Source organism: Eurypyga helias, unplaced genomic scaffold, assembly GCF_000690775.1.
Source record: "Eurypyga helias isolate BGI_N326 unplaced genomic scaffold, ASM69077v1 scaffold11520, whole genome shotgun sequence".
Classification (NCBI taxonomy): domain Eukaryota; kingdom Metazoa; phylum Chordata; class Aves; order Eurypygiformes; family Eurypygidae; genus Eurypyga; species Eurypyga helias.
The window spans coordinates 6,204-19,458 of NW_010224123.1; the positions used below are offsets into that span (position 1 = coordinate 6,204).

General features: G+C 49.2%; 1 protein-coding gene across 1 annotated transcript in view; it reads right to left on the reverse strand.

Moving 5' to 3' along the window:
• Window positions 1-836: 836 nt before the first annotated feature.
• CAPN5 (calpain 5) overlaps window positions 837-13,255 on the reverse strand; it is a 40,803-nt gene continuing 28,384 nt past the window's right edge. Inside the window, exons 3-12 of the mRNA XM_010160590.1 lie at window positions 10,252-10,460; window positions 9,632-9,824; window positions 8,900-9,093; window positions 8,110-8,187; window positions 7,397-7,592; window positions 6,282-6,404; window positions 5,465-5,661; window positions 4,987-5,108; window positions 1,358-1,494; window positions 837-1,019 (exon numbers count right to left, since the gene is read on the reverse strand). Coding sequence (XP_010158892.1) covers window positions 837-1,019; window positions 1,358-1,494; window positions 4,987-5,108; window positions 5,465-5,661; window positions 6,282-6,404; window positions 7,397-7,592; window positions 8,110-8,187; window positions 8,900-9,093; window positions 9,632-9,824; window positions 10,252-10,460 — 1,632 coding nt within the window. The remainder of the gene's footprint in view (window positions 1,020-1,357; window positions 1,495-4,986; window positions 5,109-5,464; window positions 5,662-6,281; window positions 6,405-7,396; window positions 7,593-8,109; window positions 8,188-8,899; window positions 9,094-9,631; window positions 9,825-10,251; window positions 10,461-13,255) is intronic.

Genomic DNA, 13,255 nt, shown 5'->3' on the forward strand with positions numbered 1-13,255 from the left:
CTCCTCTTAGCTAAACACTGAACGGCCCCAGCAGAGAACCCACCCCAGGGTGAGCTCTTGGGATGGGGACTGCACGAAGACACGGCAGGCACCGCGGCAGTTCGAGAGGCACACGCAGGAGCTGAGTCCAGACCGATTCAAAAGGTTGACCCCAAAAAACAGTTGTCTTTGTATCCTTCAGAGTTGGGATTGAACAAGACGCGGGAGGAGGCAGCTTGTCCCTAAAACGATGGAGCCTTTAGTCTCGTCCTTGTGGATTTGGGACTGCCTCGGAGCATTTTCCTTCCAGTCGCAGTATGCAAACCCATACCCAAAAAACATCCAAAAGGCCCCCAATCTATTTTTCCACTTCTCCTTTGCTGAGGTGCCTCCACAAAGAAGCGATTAAACGGCAGCTCACGGGAGACGACTCCACGCGCACTACTCTAAACCCAAGCAGAACACGTTGAGGATGCGCTGAATTTAAGCGGCTTGGTGGGACCGCGGCGGCCACGCGTGTGTGTGGTGGCACGTGCGTACCAGCCTGTGTAAACAAACAGCCTCAGGGCATTGTGCTCTGTCTGTCAGGACACACAGCGTGCCCGCAGCGATCCCGCTGGCCAGGCGGCAGCGATGGGGGCTGCAGAGGATGCAGGCAGAAGTATTGTTGCGGTTCCCCAAAAAAGGCACCATTTTCTAACATTGAAAACACAAGATTGGCTCCTTCGAGTGGAATGCATGCATAGTATACACTCTGCAGATGGTAGGTAGGCTCTGTGTGTGTATATATATATATGTATGTACATGTGCATGTATATATACACGTATGTGGCACCAGAAGAAGAGTCCTTGAGTACTCAGACATTAGTGAGGATGTTACTGCTGAGCAGCCTCACGGCAATGGTTCCGGAGAGATCGTTTGACCTCCTGTTCCCCTTGTCCTGGAGATGCAGCGTATGCACCGACTGCCGGTCGCTGGGGTCCCCCGTGAGTACCACTTGGCCCAAGAACTCGTCGCTTATTAAGTTGTGGTTCCAGATCTGGGGAAACAAAACAGACGTAAGGGCGGCTCTTTGAGAGATGCAGCCAACCTTCATGCAGCGGAGGGGAGAAGGGGTTATTTGGGACCTGCTCTGAGCTGGAGCTGTGGAGGTGGTTGAGGTGGGGGGGGTTCACTCTGCACGTGAGTGGGGTGAAGGACATGTATTTACCAGATGTCACCGCTCAGACACGGTGGTGAGAGGTTGAGCTGTGTGAACTGATGCTGCTCAGCCTTGGGAAACAGACCCGCTGTGGACAGTGTGAGGAGAGGGCAGGTGCAGGGGTCCAAGTGAGAGATGGTTTCCATCCCTCAGCTCATTGTTTGCTTGACAGGTACCTGAACAATGATGGGTTGTCCTGGCTTCTTGCGGTAGAAGAGCCCTTTCACATCAAATTCTGGAGATACCGTGTTCTTCTTCACTGGAGAGCGAACCTTTTGCCCTTCACACTTTATGATCACGTAAGGGTCAGCTCCTGGGGAGAGAAAAGAGAAATTTTGCTTCGTTGTAGCTCCTGTAATTCTTCAGAGGCCCTTTCCAGGGGTGTCATGCACCACTTTTCCTCCATACCTTGCCAGAAGAGATGGATATCTGCCAGAGAGTTCATCACAGCCCAGATGATATCCATGATATCCAGCTGTTGGGCTCAGGCTCACTTCTGTTAGGTGACACTGTCCCTATGAAATGGTCACCTCTTCCTTGACCCCATATTCTACATAAACAATCCTTCGTCACTCAAAATCATAAAATCATGGAATAGCTTCGGTTGGAAGGGACACTAAAGACTGTCTAGTTCCAATCCCCCTGCCAGGGGCAGGGACCCCTTCCACTAGACCAGGTTGCTCCAAGCCTCATCCAGCCTGGCCTTGAACACTCCCAGGGATGGGGCATCCACAGCTTCTCTGGGCAACCTGTTCCAGTGCCTCACCACCCTCTGTGGGAAGAACTTCCTCCTGATATCCAATCTAAATCTCCCTGCTTGTTACTCCTTTTCCTGTCATCACCTGCCCTTGTAAAAAGTGTCCACACACCTCCACCCCCCCCCAGTTTTCTTGTAGCCCCCCCACGCCATGCAAGGTCTCCGCAGCATCTTCTCTTCTCCAGGCTGAGCACCCCCACCTCTCTCAGCCTGTCCCCACAGCAGAGGTGCTCCAGCACCTCTGGACTTGCCCCAGCTGGTTGATATTCTTATTATGTTGAGGGTTCCAAAGTTGGAGCTCCTGACCTTTAGGCTAAATCTTTCATGGAAGACACTGCTCTGCTCAACTCTCGTTTTGGGAGTTGCTGTACTGAAGGCAGGGAGAAATAAAGCCATGCAGAAGAGAAACAGGCTCACAGAGGTTGTTTCATGCAAGGAAACACCAAGAAGGCAAGGTCTGTCAAGCTGCAAAAACCCACTTGCTTCTACTGCAGCTCATATGCTCCCAACCCAGGCTAACCTTGGTTTCACTTTGAGGTGATAACTTAAGGTTTACTTTAAGGTGATAACATCAGCAGCGACAGTGCTATTCTCCCCTATGCACAAATCCTAAACTTAATTGGACTCAAATAATGCAGGGGATGTCAGTATAATGACTAATGTTGTGCTAAGAAAAATGCTGGGTGGTCAAGGAGAAGAGAGATGGTACAATGCTGAGCCAAAATTGTCAAAATGTGCTAATTTATGAGATCCAAAAATGGATCTCAAACCATTTGGGTACCGGGAAGGTTTGGTGTGAAAGCAATGAATGGAGAGCCTTAGGATGGAATTATATTTAAAATGATTTTAAAGAGCTGAAGAATGGTTCTTACAGTATTTGCTGTGGGCAAGACTTCAGGGAGAAGATCAAAATGCCAAAAAGGGTCATTGGTGGTAGTGAGAGACGTGGGAAAGAGAAAGATTGGGCATTGAGGGCCAACCAAGGGAAATGAGTGGGAAATGGAGGAGAAAGCAGGACAGGGAAGTTACTGCAATATCCCAGCTGGAAGAAGACATTCATGGAGAACAAGCAGGCCAGAAAGATGGAGAGTAAAGTTATGAAGTTCAGAGACTACCAGCCCACAGCTGGATGGTTCTGAGCTTCCAGGAGAGGGAAAAAAATTCCCCTTACAAAATAAATGCTCATTTTGGGAATTTCAGTAGAGAATGAGCTATTGTTACGGAAATTTAACTGCCAGAATGCATTTCCTTAGCATGGCCTTTAGTGGCTATGATGGAAACACTGACCAGGTGGATGAGTTTTCTGGTCCAAGGGAAATGTGGAAATGAGAAGGAACAAACTACCCCTTCTGAGAGCCAGGGATTTAAGAACCACATCTCTGATTGCCAGACCACCTCCTTGCTAGCCGCCTGTTTGCAGGGACCTGGCTCCCCGGGTGAGACACAGCTGCTGGATTTCACAGCTGTTTTTCCAAACCAGCTTTTTCTTTTGGGATGTCCCATTAAATCCTCATATTCCATCACTCAGAGCCAAATTCCCATCTGTAAATCACTGTTTCCAAAGTAGTGTGAAAGGCCTGGGCTGGGAGATGCGAGAGATGCTATTGCACTGGCAAGCAATGAACATGCAGACTGTTGGTAGTGGGAGCTGAACAGCTGGAAAAGAGCTGGAAAAAAGCCATTCCCAGCAGTCTCTTTCTGAAAAAATGTTTTATGGCTCCAGAACCCACATGTAACCTTGTCTGAAGGAAAGATAAATCTCCTTATTTCTGTGAACAGTTCAGAGACTTTTGGCTACAGTTTTCCCTGCATTGCTACAGATACACTCAGCGATTTTGAGCAAGCCAAGAAACAACCTACCTAGGGCAAGATTCCATCCCCAAACACCAGACAGGGGAGGAGGTCACCCTTTGTGGCATGTGATAAACGAGCAAATTGGGATAATCTCTGCCTTAAGGAAGGATCCTGCTCATCACTTTCAGGGCTCTAGTGGTACGTAGCTCTGATAATAATGCTTGGGTGAAATAAAAATATTTTAATTACATTTTTAATTTATTTTTTTTTAGATTTTAAGTTTTCAATTTCTATATTTCAAATTTGGCTTGAAAATACCTGGCTAAACCTTCCACATTCAACACATGACTTTGTCTCAGGAGATTCACAAGAAAGGTTAGGATTTGTTCCATTACCATGGTGGAAAGGCTTTCGCTTTTTCATCACAACCTCTATGACTTTCATCCCTACTTCAACAATCTTCCAGTAAAAGTCACCACTACCCTTGTGTTCCTTGGTCCAGATGTGCCAGGAGGAACACCAGGCTCCTGCCATGGGCTTCTGTGTGGCTGTAGGACATGGTGAGACACAGTGCTGCTGTGGTCATGCAAGAGATGTGTTGGATGTCAAGTTTGCATCAGACCACAGCAGGACCATGAAAATGAATCTTTAGAGGACCAAGTAGGGAGACACACATTGCACTGTGCTGGTGGTGGCTGAGGTCATCTCAGAGGGCTCCTAGGAGCCAAGAGTGAAGCAGGACTTACAGAAAATCGAGGGAGAGGCCCTCGATGCAAATCACCCCAAAATGAGCTAAATTTGACCTACCCTCTACTGATAGACATTTATCCAGTCTCTGGTGATGAAGACTACCCAGACATATCAGCCTGCTCTGTTGCTTCTCTGTCCTTCCTATTAAAAAGCCTTTAAATAGGATTCCTGACTTGTACAGTTGCTCATACTCAGGAGGAAAGCCTGCATTGTTATAGGACCACTGCCAAGGGCTGTGGTAAAGTTTTGGAAGGATCTCCCAAGGATCTTAGACAACAGCCTAAATATAACAGCTCCAAGATCATGTCCACAGCAAGAAGTGAGTTTGATTCTCCATGGACTTTCTCCTCCTATGCCTGAATCAGGCATGTTCACTGAAAAAAATATCTGAGGACGTAACAAATCCCAGCAACTTCCCACCTCATGAAACCACCCACTTTTCAACTGAAACAACCACCTCCCAACTACTCCACGACTAGACAACAGGCAGTAAAAGGCCAGTACCTCCTTGGGAGTCCTGATTCTTAAGCCCGGCTGCAGCGAGGATATGGATCTGGGATACCACTTGTGGGTAACCACACATCCCACTCCAGCAGGTGTGTGGTGGCTCATCCAACGTCAGCTCTCTGCAGGGAAAAACATGTGGCCTCTGGGAGGTGCCCAGCCTTACCCCAGGGGCAGAGAGTTTGCTCTAGCAGGAGGGAAGAACTATCCACTGTTAGACTCTGCTCCCCACTCTGATCTCCTCATCCCGGGTTTGGGATGCTCTCCCATGTCATGATTAAATGCAGACTGGGAGCTTGTCTGCATGTCTGTGGTTAGACTTGTAACGATGCCCTGTCTCTTGGTCACCCTTGAAAGGAAGCCAGCCACCATCTCCAGACAAGGCTATAACAAATTCCCATCAGGAAAACCACATTTCAAAAGCACAGGGCTCTTTCCAAATATCCAGCTCCTCCTTATCACTACTCTTGCTCCTTACCGGCAATCTGAAGGCACATCTGTGAAAATCCTGAGAAGGAACTCGCCTATGTGACCTGGGTCGAAAGTGGTGGGGATGATGACGTAGCGGCCTTCCTTCAAGTCCGTCCTCAGGAAGACGCTCCGGGAGTTAATGTAAATGGAGCTGGCCACCTTCTGCTGCAGGGTGTGCATGCGGTAGTTCCTGTTCAGCTCCACCTGGGCAGAGACCACAGCAGGAAGGTCGGCAGAACAGCACGGAGTGACAACGTATTGGTATCCACCTTGGACTGCAAGGACTGACCCCACAGTGCTGGGAAAGATGGAGTTAAGAGAACCAGCAAAATGATCCCACCTGAGCTGGATGGAAAACAAGTCTGGATGTGGCTCTCTCAACTCTGTTGGCTCAGGGACTTGTTCTCCCTTGCATAACATCTTGACACTGGGGACCCAGTAAGCAACACATCTAGTGGATCTAGTGGAAGGTCTAGTGGAAGGTGTCCCTGCCCATGACAGGAGTGTTGGAACTAGATGGTCTTTAAGGTCCCTTCCCACCCAAACCATTCTGTGATTCTATGATCAGTCTAATGGATTTCAACATTTGGAGATAACAGACTAACCATTGTTTTTAGCAAGGAGAACTTGTCCATGCTGTCACTGTTCACCTCCGAAATCTCTCACCATCTCTAGAGGAGGTCAGGCTGTGCTGAAGGCACCCCAGGGGCACCCACAGTAATACTTAAATGAACAACACCAGTGGTTATGCAGGACTGATGTATCACTCTACCACTAACAAATTCAAGGGGGATTCAGGCCAACATGCAGGACCTGTGGTCTACCTTGTGGATATCAAAGCCTATGGCCAGGTTCTCTCCTTTGCCCTCTTTGCGACTGGTCCTTTTTGGCTTCTGCTGGATGGAGATCAGCACTTCATCTTCTGCCTTCTTCACATCAAATACGTACTAGAAGCAAAGGGAGGAAGGTGAGGGAGGACCTCTAAGACAGGATCCCTGAGCATGGGTGGGAGTGGACACACAGTGGAGTTAATCTCTGCTTCTCCTAACCCACCACACTGCAGGGACAGCCTGGCTTCAGTACAAGCACTGAGAGCCCACACCCACTCAGGACTTGGTATCATCTTGTCAAGTCAAAGACCTTTTTGGCTGATTTTAGAAAAGACTGGTAAATCCAGTCTTTGAATTGTTCAGCAGAATCCAAGGAGTCTAGATGCAGTCTCATACCAGAGAGCTTCACCCCTTGCAGTCTGCCAGAAGTCCTCCATGGCACGGAAGGAGGAACTGATGTTCACAGAGACCTAAGATGAAGGCTAATACAGAGGTGGGAGCAGATAACAACTCTCCCACATCCTTGATGACAACTCCTTCAATGGACTAGACCATCCTTTGTCTGCCTGTTAGATGCAGGTCTCACAACAACTTGTCTCATGTTACTGAGAATCCCAATTCAGAGCAGGGCAGGACAGAAGAACTTGTTCCAGGAGATGAACTCCAGAATAGGGCACTTTCTGATGGCCAAGCTACAAGAGAATGGCCCTATAGACTACAACCGTCCTTGCAAATTTAACAGTGCCAAGGTTTGGGCAAAGAAACTGGAATTTGATCATTCAGACATCCAAATTGTTGGACATGATTCCTGGTCCTGTTTGACTGGCACCAGCCAACACTGCTACCACCCAGTTTGCTTGTTTGCGTGTGCCAAGATGCTCTATACCAGGTGCCTGGATGCAGTTTCCCTGAGAAGAGGGATAAGGTTAACAGAGTTGGCCTGGATGCTGGTCATGCTGTGCCAGGGGTCTCAGCCAGAGAATGATCATGAGCACATTTAACCTACTAGGGGTCTGGTAGCCATTTTGGCCTTCTAGATCCCTGTAGCAGATTTAAACACTTGGAAGTACGTGTGAAGCCTCCAGAAGGTCCTCTGCTCCACGACTCACTTGGGGATTCTGCAAAAAGGTGTCCTTGTGGTTGATACAGCCTCCGCAGCGGTTCTTCAAGGGGTCATTGTTTCTGGTCCACGCCCCATGTAGCACTGCCTCCTCCCAGGTCTTGTGGATGCTCAGGTAGGACGTGTTGATGAGACGGCACTTGATGATGTCCGTGAAGTATTTGCAGAAATCTTCAAAAGTCATCCTAAGTCGGGAAAGGACAGGGCTGGGTTATGCACCTTCATTCCCCTGAACTGCAAGGATTTTCTTGATCACCTGTTAAGAGACTGTGTGTGGGTAGCCTCTGATGGCTGATGAACAACAAAAGAGATGGAGATACTGTTCTACACGCATGTGGTAAATACTTTTTCAGTTTAAACAACAGAGCTATGTGTTTTGGAGTGGGAGAAGCAGAGCAGTGGCCCTTCCTCCACACACATGTACTGAAACGGACCTGGTGAGGCGGTTAAGTTCAGCACATTCATAACAGGTTCCCAGTACCCTGGAGAAATGGCTTGGTCCCTGGGTGATACAGAGCAGCTTGCAATCCTACGGTCATGGCCACCCACAGCACCCGTGGGCTCAAGGAAGAAACGTCACTAAAGACCCTAGGGCTTGGAAGGCCATTTGCTCTGGACAGCTGTATGCATGGAAATGACCCGCTTCATGGGGTGGGAGGACTCTGGGTGTGGGCCACGGTGGCAAACCCAGGTAGGACTCACCAGAACTCTCCATCGTCTTCCACTGTCATGCCCATCTTCTCTCTCTCACTTTTACTCACTTTCTGCCACTCCTCAGAGCTGTGGGAAGAGTACAGGATCATTACTGGGAGGGCAAGGGGACACACAAGAATTCAAGGGGCTACTTGGCCTCAGCAGGATCTGTCAAGGGCACAAGGCCTGTATAAAGCTCCAGCCATGCAACTGCACTGTTAGCTCATCTTCCAAATATGGGGGGAGTGGGGCATGGCTTGGAGTTTCAACTACCTGATCCCTGGACCAGAATCCAGCTTGGAAAGATTTTGTTTGCCCAGTAAAATCAAAACCCTATCAGTGCAGATAACTAAATGGACTCTGGGCAAAGGCTGTGGTTACACCAACCCTTGGGTTTTTCGTGCCATCCACAGACACCGCAGCGGTCAGTGGTGGCAGAGGTTGATTATGTTGAGTGCTATTTTTGATGGAACAAGACCAGGAGCGCAAAGGTGAGCTATAATCATCCTTCACTAGCGTGAACATGCTGATAATTTCATCACAACACCCACCAGAGCCTTAATGAGAAGGTCTGCCAAGCTCAGCCACCCTCCTGCTGACTGCCAGGGACCCCAGGACAAGGAATGAACCTACCCTAGTGAAATAGGAGGTTTAGGACATGGGTTGAAGTCACCCACAACTGCCCGTACAATGTTTTCCCACGGGTGTCGGTGTAGTCAAATGGTCTCATGTCTCAAGGCTTGCTCCAACTTAGCTTTTCCACCACAAAAAGGTGCTGCTGCTGCCCATCCTAACTCACGTGTCACTCCAAGGGCCGTTCCACTCCCGCTCGCCCCACGGGTTGCGCATGCGGATCATGTCCAGCTTCTCCGACTTGAAGAAGGACAGCAGGCCGTGGCCCAGGCGGACCTTCCGCACATCTGTCACCGCGTACGCGTGGCCCTTCACCAGTCCGCAGGCCAGGCGGGCCTCCATGTCAGCCGCTGACGTGGCCTGGGTAGGGCGATAGAGACAGTGCTCGTACCAGGGGGATGTGACCACCTTTGCAGGGATTGGGAAAAGAGGGAGCTCAGGTTTCTCTGAGACAAAAACAGAAGAGCATTGATACTCCGAGAGGCAGCCAGTTGCCTTGGCAGATTTACCAGATGCCATTTTAGGTGCTTTTTGGTCTTCATCTGCTGCAGGAGGTCTCTGAGATCCCATACTGTCAAACAATAAATCTTATTCTACTGATGGAGGTCTGGCACACAGTTTGTAGAGAAGTCTGGATGCAGATACCAAAATGCCTTTCTCTGGAAGTGAATCCTCTCCTAACATTTAAAGGGTGGTGGGATGAATCTGGGCTCTTGGACATAGCAATGAGTAATAAAGAGAGCTGGCATCCAGCTTGACTTCTTTTGCCATCCACAAGAAGAAGTAGGAACCCTTTGCCGTAATTTATCAGATCTAGAAGTTTTTGACAGTGTAAGACAACCACATCCCAAAATGCCTATTCCCATGAGACCGTGACCATACAGATAACATTGCTTACTTTGATGGAGCAACTGATGAGGCCTCCCCGGTTGTGCACCTTCAACACACGCTCAAAGAGGAGGTTTCGCTTGGCTTCATCAGTGACGTAGTCCCCTTCGGTCAGGTCGATAGGTTCAGAGACCCCACCAGTAAAGTCAACCAGGGCATCAGCTGTGTTTCCTCCATCCAGGGCCTCATAACAGCCTGACAACCTGAAAGAGGGTGACAGAGATGGTACAACAACACTGGCTTGAAATTTTAAGGGGTCTGGGACAGTTCTTGGGCCAGCCTGGAGAGCAGAAAATTGTAATAAAACTTTCAGTGGGTGAGGACAGCATACTAGGGTGAAAAAATAAGACCCATGCTGCTTGCAGCACTCTTGCTGTCACAAGGCAAAGTAAAGGGAACTTGAAATCCCTAGGATAGGTGTTACTTATACATGGAGTTGGAGAATATTTTGCTTTGAGGTTAAGTTAAGGCTAGAGAAGGTTTTTTTCTTACAGTTTCTGTCTGAGATATACCCTATTCCTCCCCAGGAAAGCTGTTGTTCCCACTGGTGCAAACCAGCTGATGAATGAACAGACAGGAAAAAGAGGGTGCCCAGGTCCCAGTTTGTTCTGCAGCTGCCCAAGTACCTACTTGGCATAAGCCTTCTCCACCAAGGCACACCAGAACTCATTCCTGGAGTTGGAGTGGCAGTAGATGAGCTGGTTGTGGAGGGTGGGCAGGCGATCATCTATCACCACATCCAGCCACTGACCAAAACGCCAGAACTGGAAATGGAAGATCCCCACGTAGCTCTCAGGTTTCTCAGGATTCCACTCCTGCTCCTTCCAGTCTGGGATGACCTGCAAGAGAGGAGGCACATGTACCTAGGTTATTCCCCTTTTTGCTGGGTTTGGCTCTCATCCTGGCACTAACACAGACAATATCAAAGACAAAGAAGAATATGAGGAGGGGTGGACTTGTTTAAAGGCTGTAGGGGCGAGATTTTGGATCCAGTTCCTCCAATGCAGATGAGATTAGCATTTTCTGGAATAGCTTGGACTTAATTGTGCCTTGGAAGATGGAGCTGAAGATCCTTGTCCTCTTTCTTATAATTCCACCTGGACATCTGCTGGCATCTAGTGCTGTAAACAGGCTATTGGAGCAGAAGAGTCCTCAGCCTGACCAGGGATGGTTATTTTATGATGACATTTTTGTTCATTTTACAGTCAGTAGTATACCACTAAGAGAAGGCACCTTCTTTTACTTGATTCTGGTGTGACCTGGCCCAAGAACAAGTGTTGTATTCACCTACCTGGTGGCAAGGAACAGGGACCAGACACTGTGCATACACCTACACTGCTAAATAAAAATGGGAAAAGTGAAATCCCCAACCCCACAAGGTCTCCATTCTTTCTTGTCAAGAGCTACCATACTCATCCAAGCAAGCACAGGGAGATGACTTGCTGGAAGAAGGAAAAGAGGGCCTGGGGTGGAAGAAACCCTAGAGCAGCTGAGGGAGCACAGGTTCGGTGTCACTGCCATCTGCACTGCCAGTGGGACAGGCACAAGCGAAGGATAACTCCTAAAGTCCATAGTCCTTCATGGCTGCAGACACCACCAGCTTTGCTTTGGATGGAAAATCCATCCAACAGTTGGGACAGAAATGGGCACAGCCATGCACAGGTGATAGGAGGATCTGTATTTTACTTAGAACCAGGATGTAGAGGCACACAGCAAGAAAGCTGCCCCACCCCAGCTTAGCTGCTGTTGAGGGTGAAGGCAACGTGGTTTTCCTGCATGGTCAGGGTTGGCTGTGAGGCCACGTGTAGTGAATGTCGTTGATAGATGACAAGTACTGACGGGTTCAGCTGCAGCAATGTGACTGACCTTCCACACCTTTGCTTCTTCACTTACCAGCTCCCAAAGCATCATGACCTAAGTGAGGAAAAAGACCCAACGCTCCCATGGGGAAAATTACATTCCACTATACTGAAAAATCACTGTCCTGCGGAGACAGCTGCGAGTATTGGGGTGGGACAGGACAGGACACAACTACCTTGCAGGAACAGAGGCTCTTCAGGAAGTGCGAGGCCATAGCGACAACCCCTGCACTGATCCTTGGTCCTTGTCCAGCTGCCAAAGCCTTCTGCTTTTTTTTTTTTTGGCTGCTGCCACAAAGCTATAACACTGCAGAGAGAGTTGTCTCTGGAGGGTCCCCCAACTCCTTAGATACCAGCAATGATCCAGCCCAGGGCTTTTATTGCTCTAACACTGAAATATTAATGATGCCATCAGTACTGCAAGCTCACTGGCACTCCTGAGTTGTCTGGATCAATAGAAGCTGGGCAGACAGAGCCATGAAAAAGAGCCACTTTCAGAGTGTTTGGTGTTTTCCAGGCGTGCTAACAACGATACCCCAGACTCCCCCTGGGAGAACGCCAGGAAAGGTCAGACAGCCCTCCATCAGTCCCCATCGATTCCCTCCTGACTGGAGCTCATCCTAATGAATTGTGGAACAGGACCATCGTGTTAATCAACTCGCTATTAATGTGGGCTTAGAAATGATTACGGCATTGATTAGAGGCAGCTTGTCAGACAGAGCTGGTAGCGACGGCTTCCAGCTGGCTGTTTCTGGTACTCGCCATTGCTGTCAGTGGTGGCAGGGGATGGCTATCAGTCCCCCCCCCATCCTCCTCTGTTCCTTCGTTTTGGGACAGCGCTGAAAACACCCTCTGCCACTGAAGGTAGCAAAAGCAGTCAGCCTTCACGCAGAGTGGGATCTGGGTACAAGCCTGGTCGTGTTTCAACATCAACCCAAGGAGAAATGAGAGGAGCCTGATCTCCAGAGCCCAATCTGTCCTCAACCTGCCAAAGTGCAAGGTGTGAGCTCAAACATCACGTCCCTCTCCCCGCAGCTCCCTGTAGAGCACAGCATCCCACCCAGGCCAAGGATCCCTCCAGTTGCTTCAGCCCTAGCCAAGGTGTCTGCAAGGTGGCAGCTCCGGATGCAGTGCCTATTGGGACACCACACTTCAAGGCATACAGCACCACCCCTGCCTGTGACCTGATGCTGCGTATTACCTAAAGGATTAACCTGGGGCGCATCTACAAACCCCAGCAGTAGCTGAAGCCCAGATACCTCCAGGAGATCATCATGCAACTGAGGTCCATGTCTTCCACCACTCCCAGAAAACCTCAGACATCTCCATCCCTCCTCAGTGGATGCTGGAGAGAATGCCATGGACCACCCCTCCCAGGATCCCAGAGTCCTGGGCTCGACTTGGTTGCGTGACACAGAGGCATAGAGACCAGATCTCCTCATTCACCCAACTGTTCTGCTTTTTGCTTCGGGGCTTCCAAAATCAACAGCTGTAACACCCTTTTGTGGGACAAATTTACAGTGAAAGGGCTCAGAAACAGGTAAATTGGGAGCCCAGAAACACCAGGTTCATTTCCCTAAGCTGGCTTAGAGCTTTTTCTTATTTTTCTCAGGAGTGGCTAATAAAGAGAAAAAGCACCTGTGACCCTGGAGAAACATCCTAATTAGAAGGAGGAACTGGTAGGTGCTGATTCCTCCCAGCAAGGGCTCTTTTGCTGGGAACTTGCCAGCTCAGGATGGGAAGGGAGTGACTCAGCTGTGCCAATCTGCTGGACC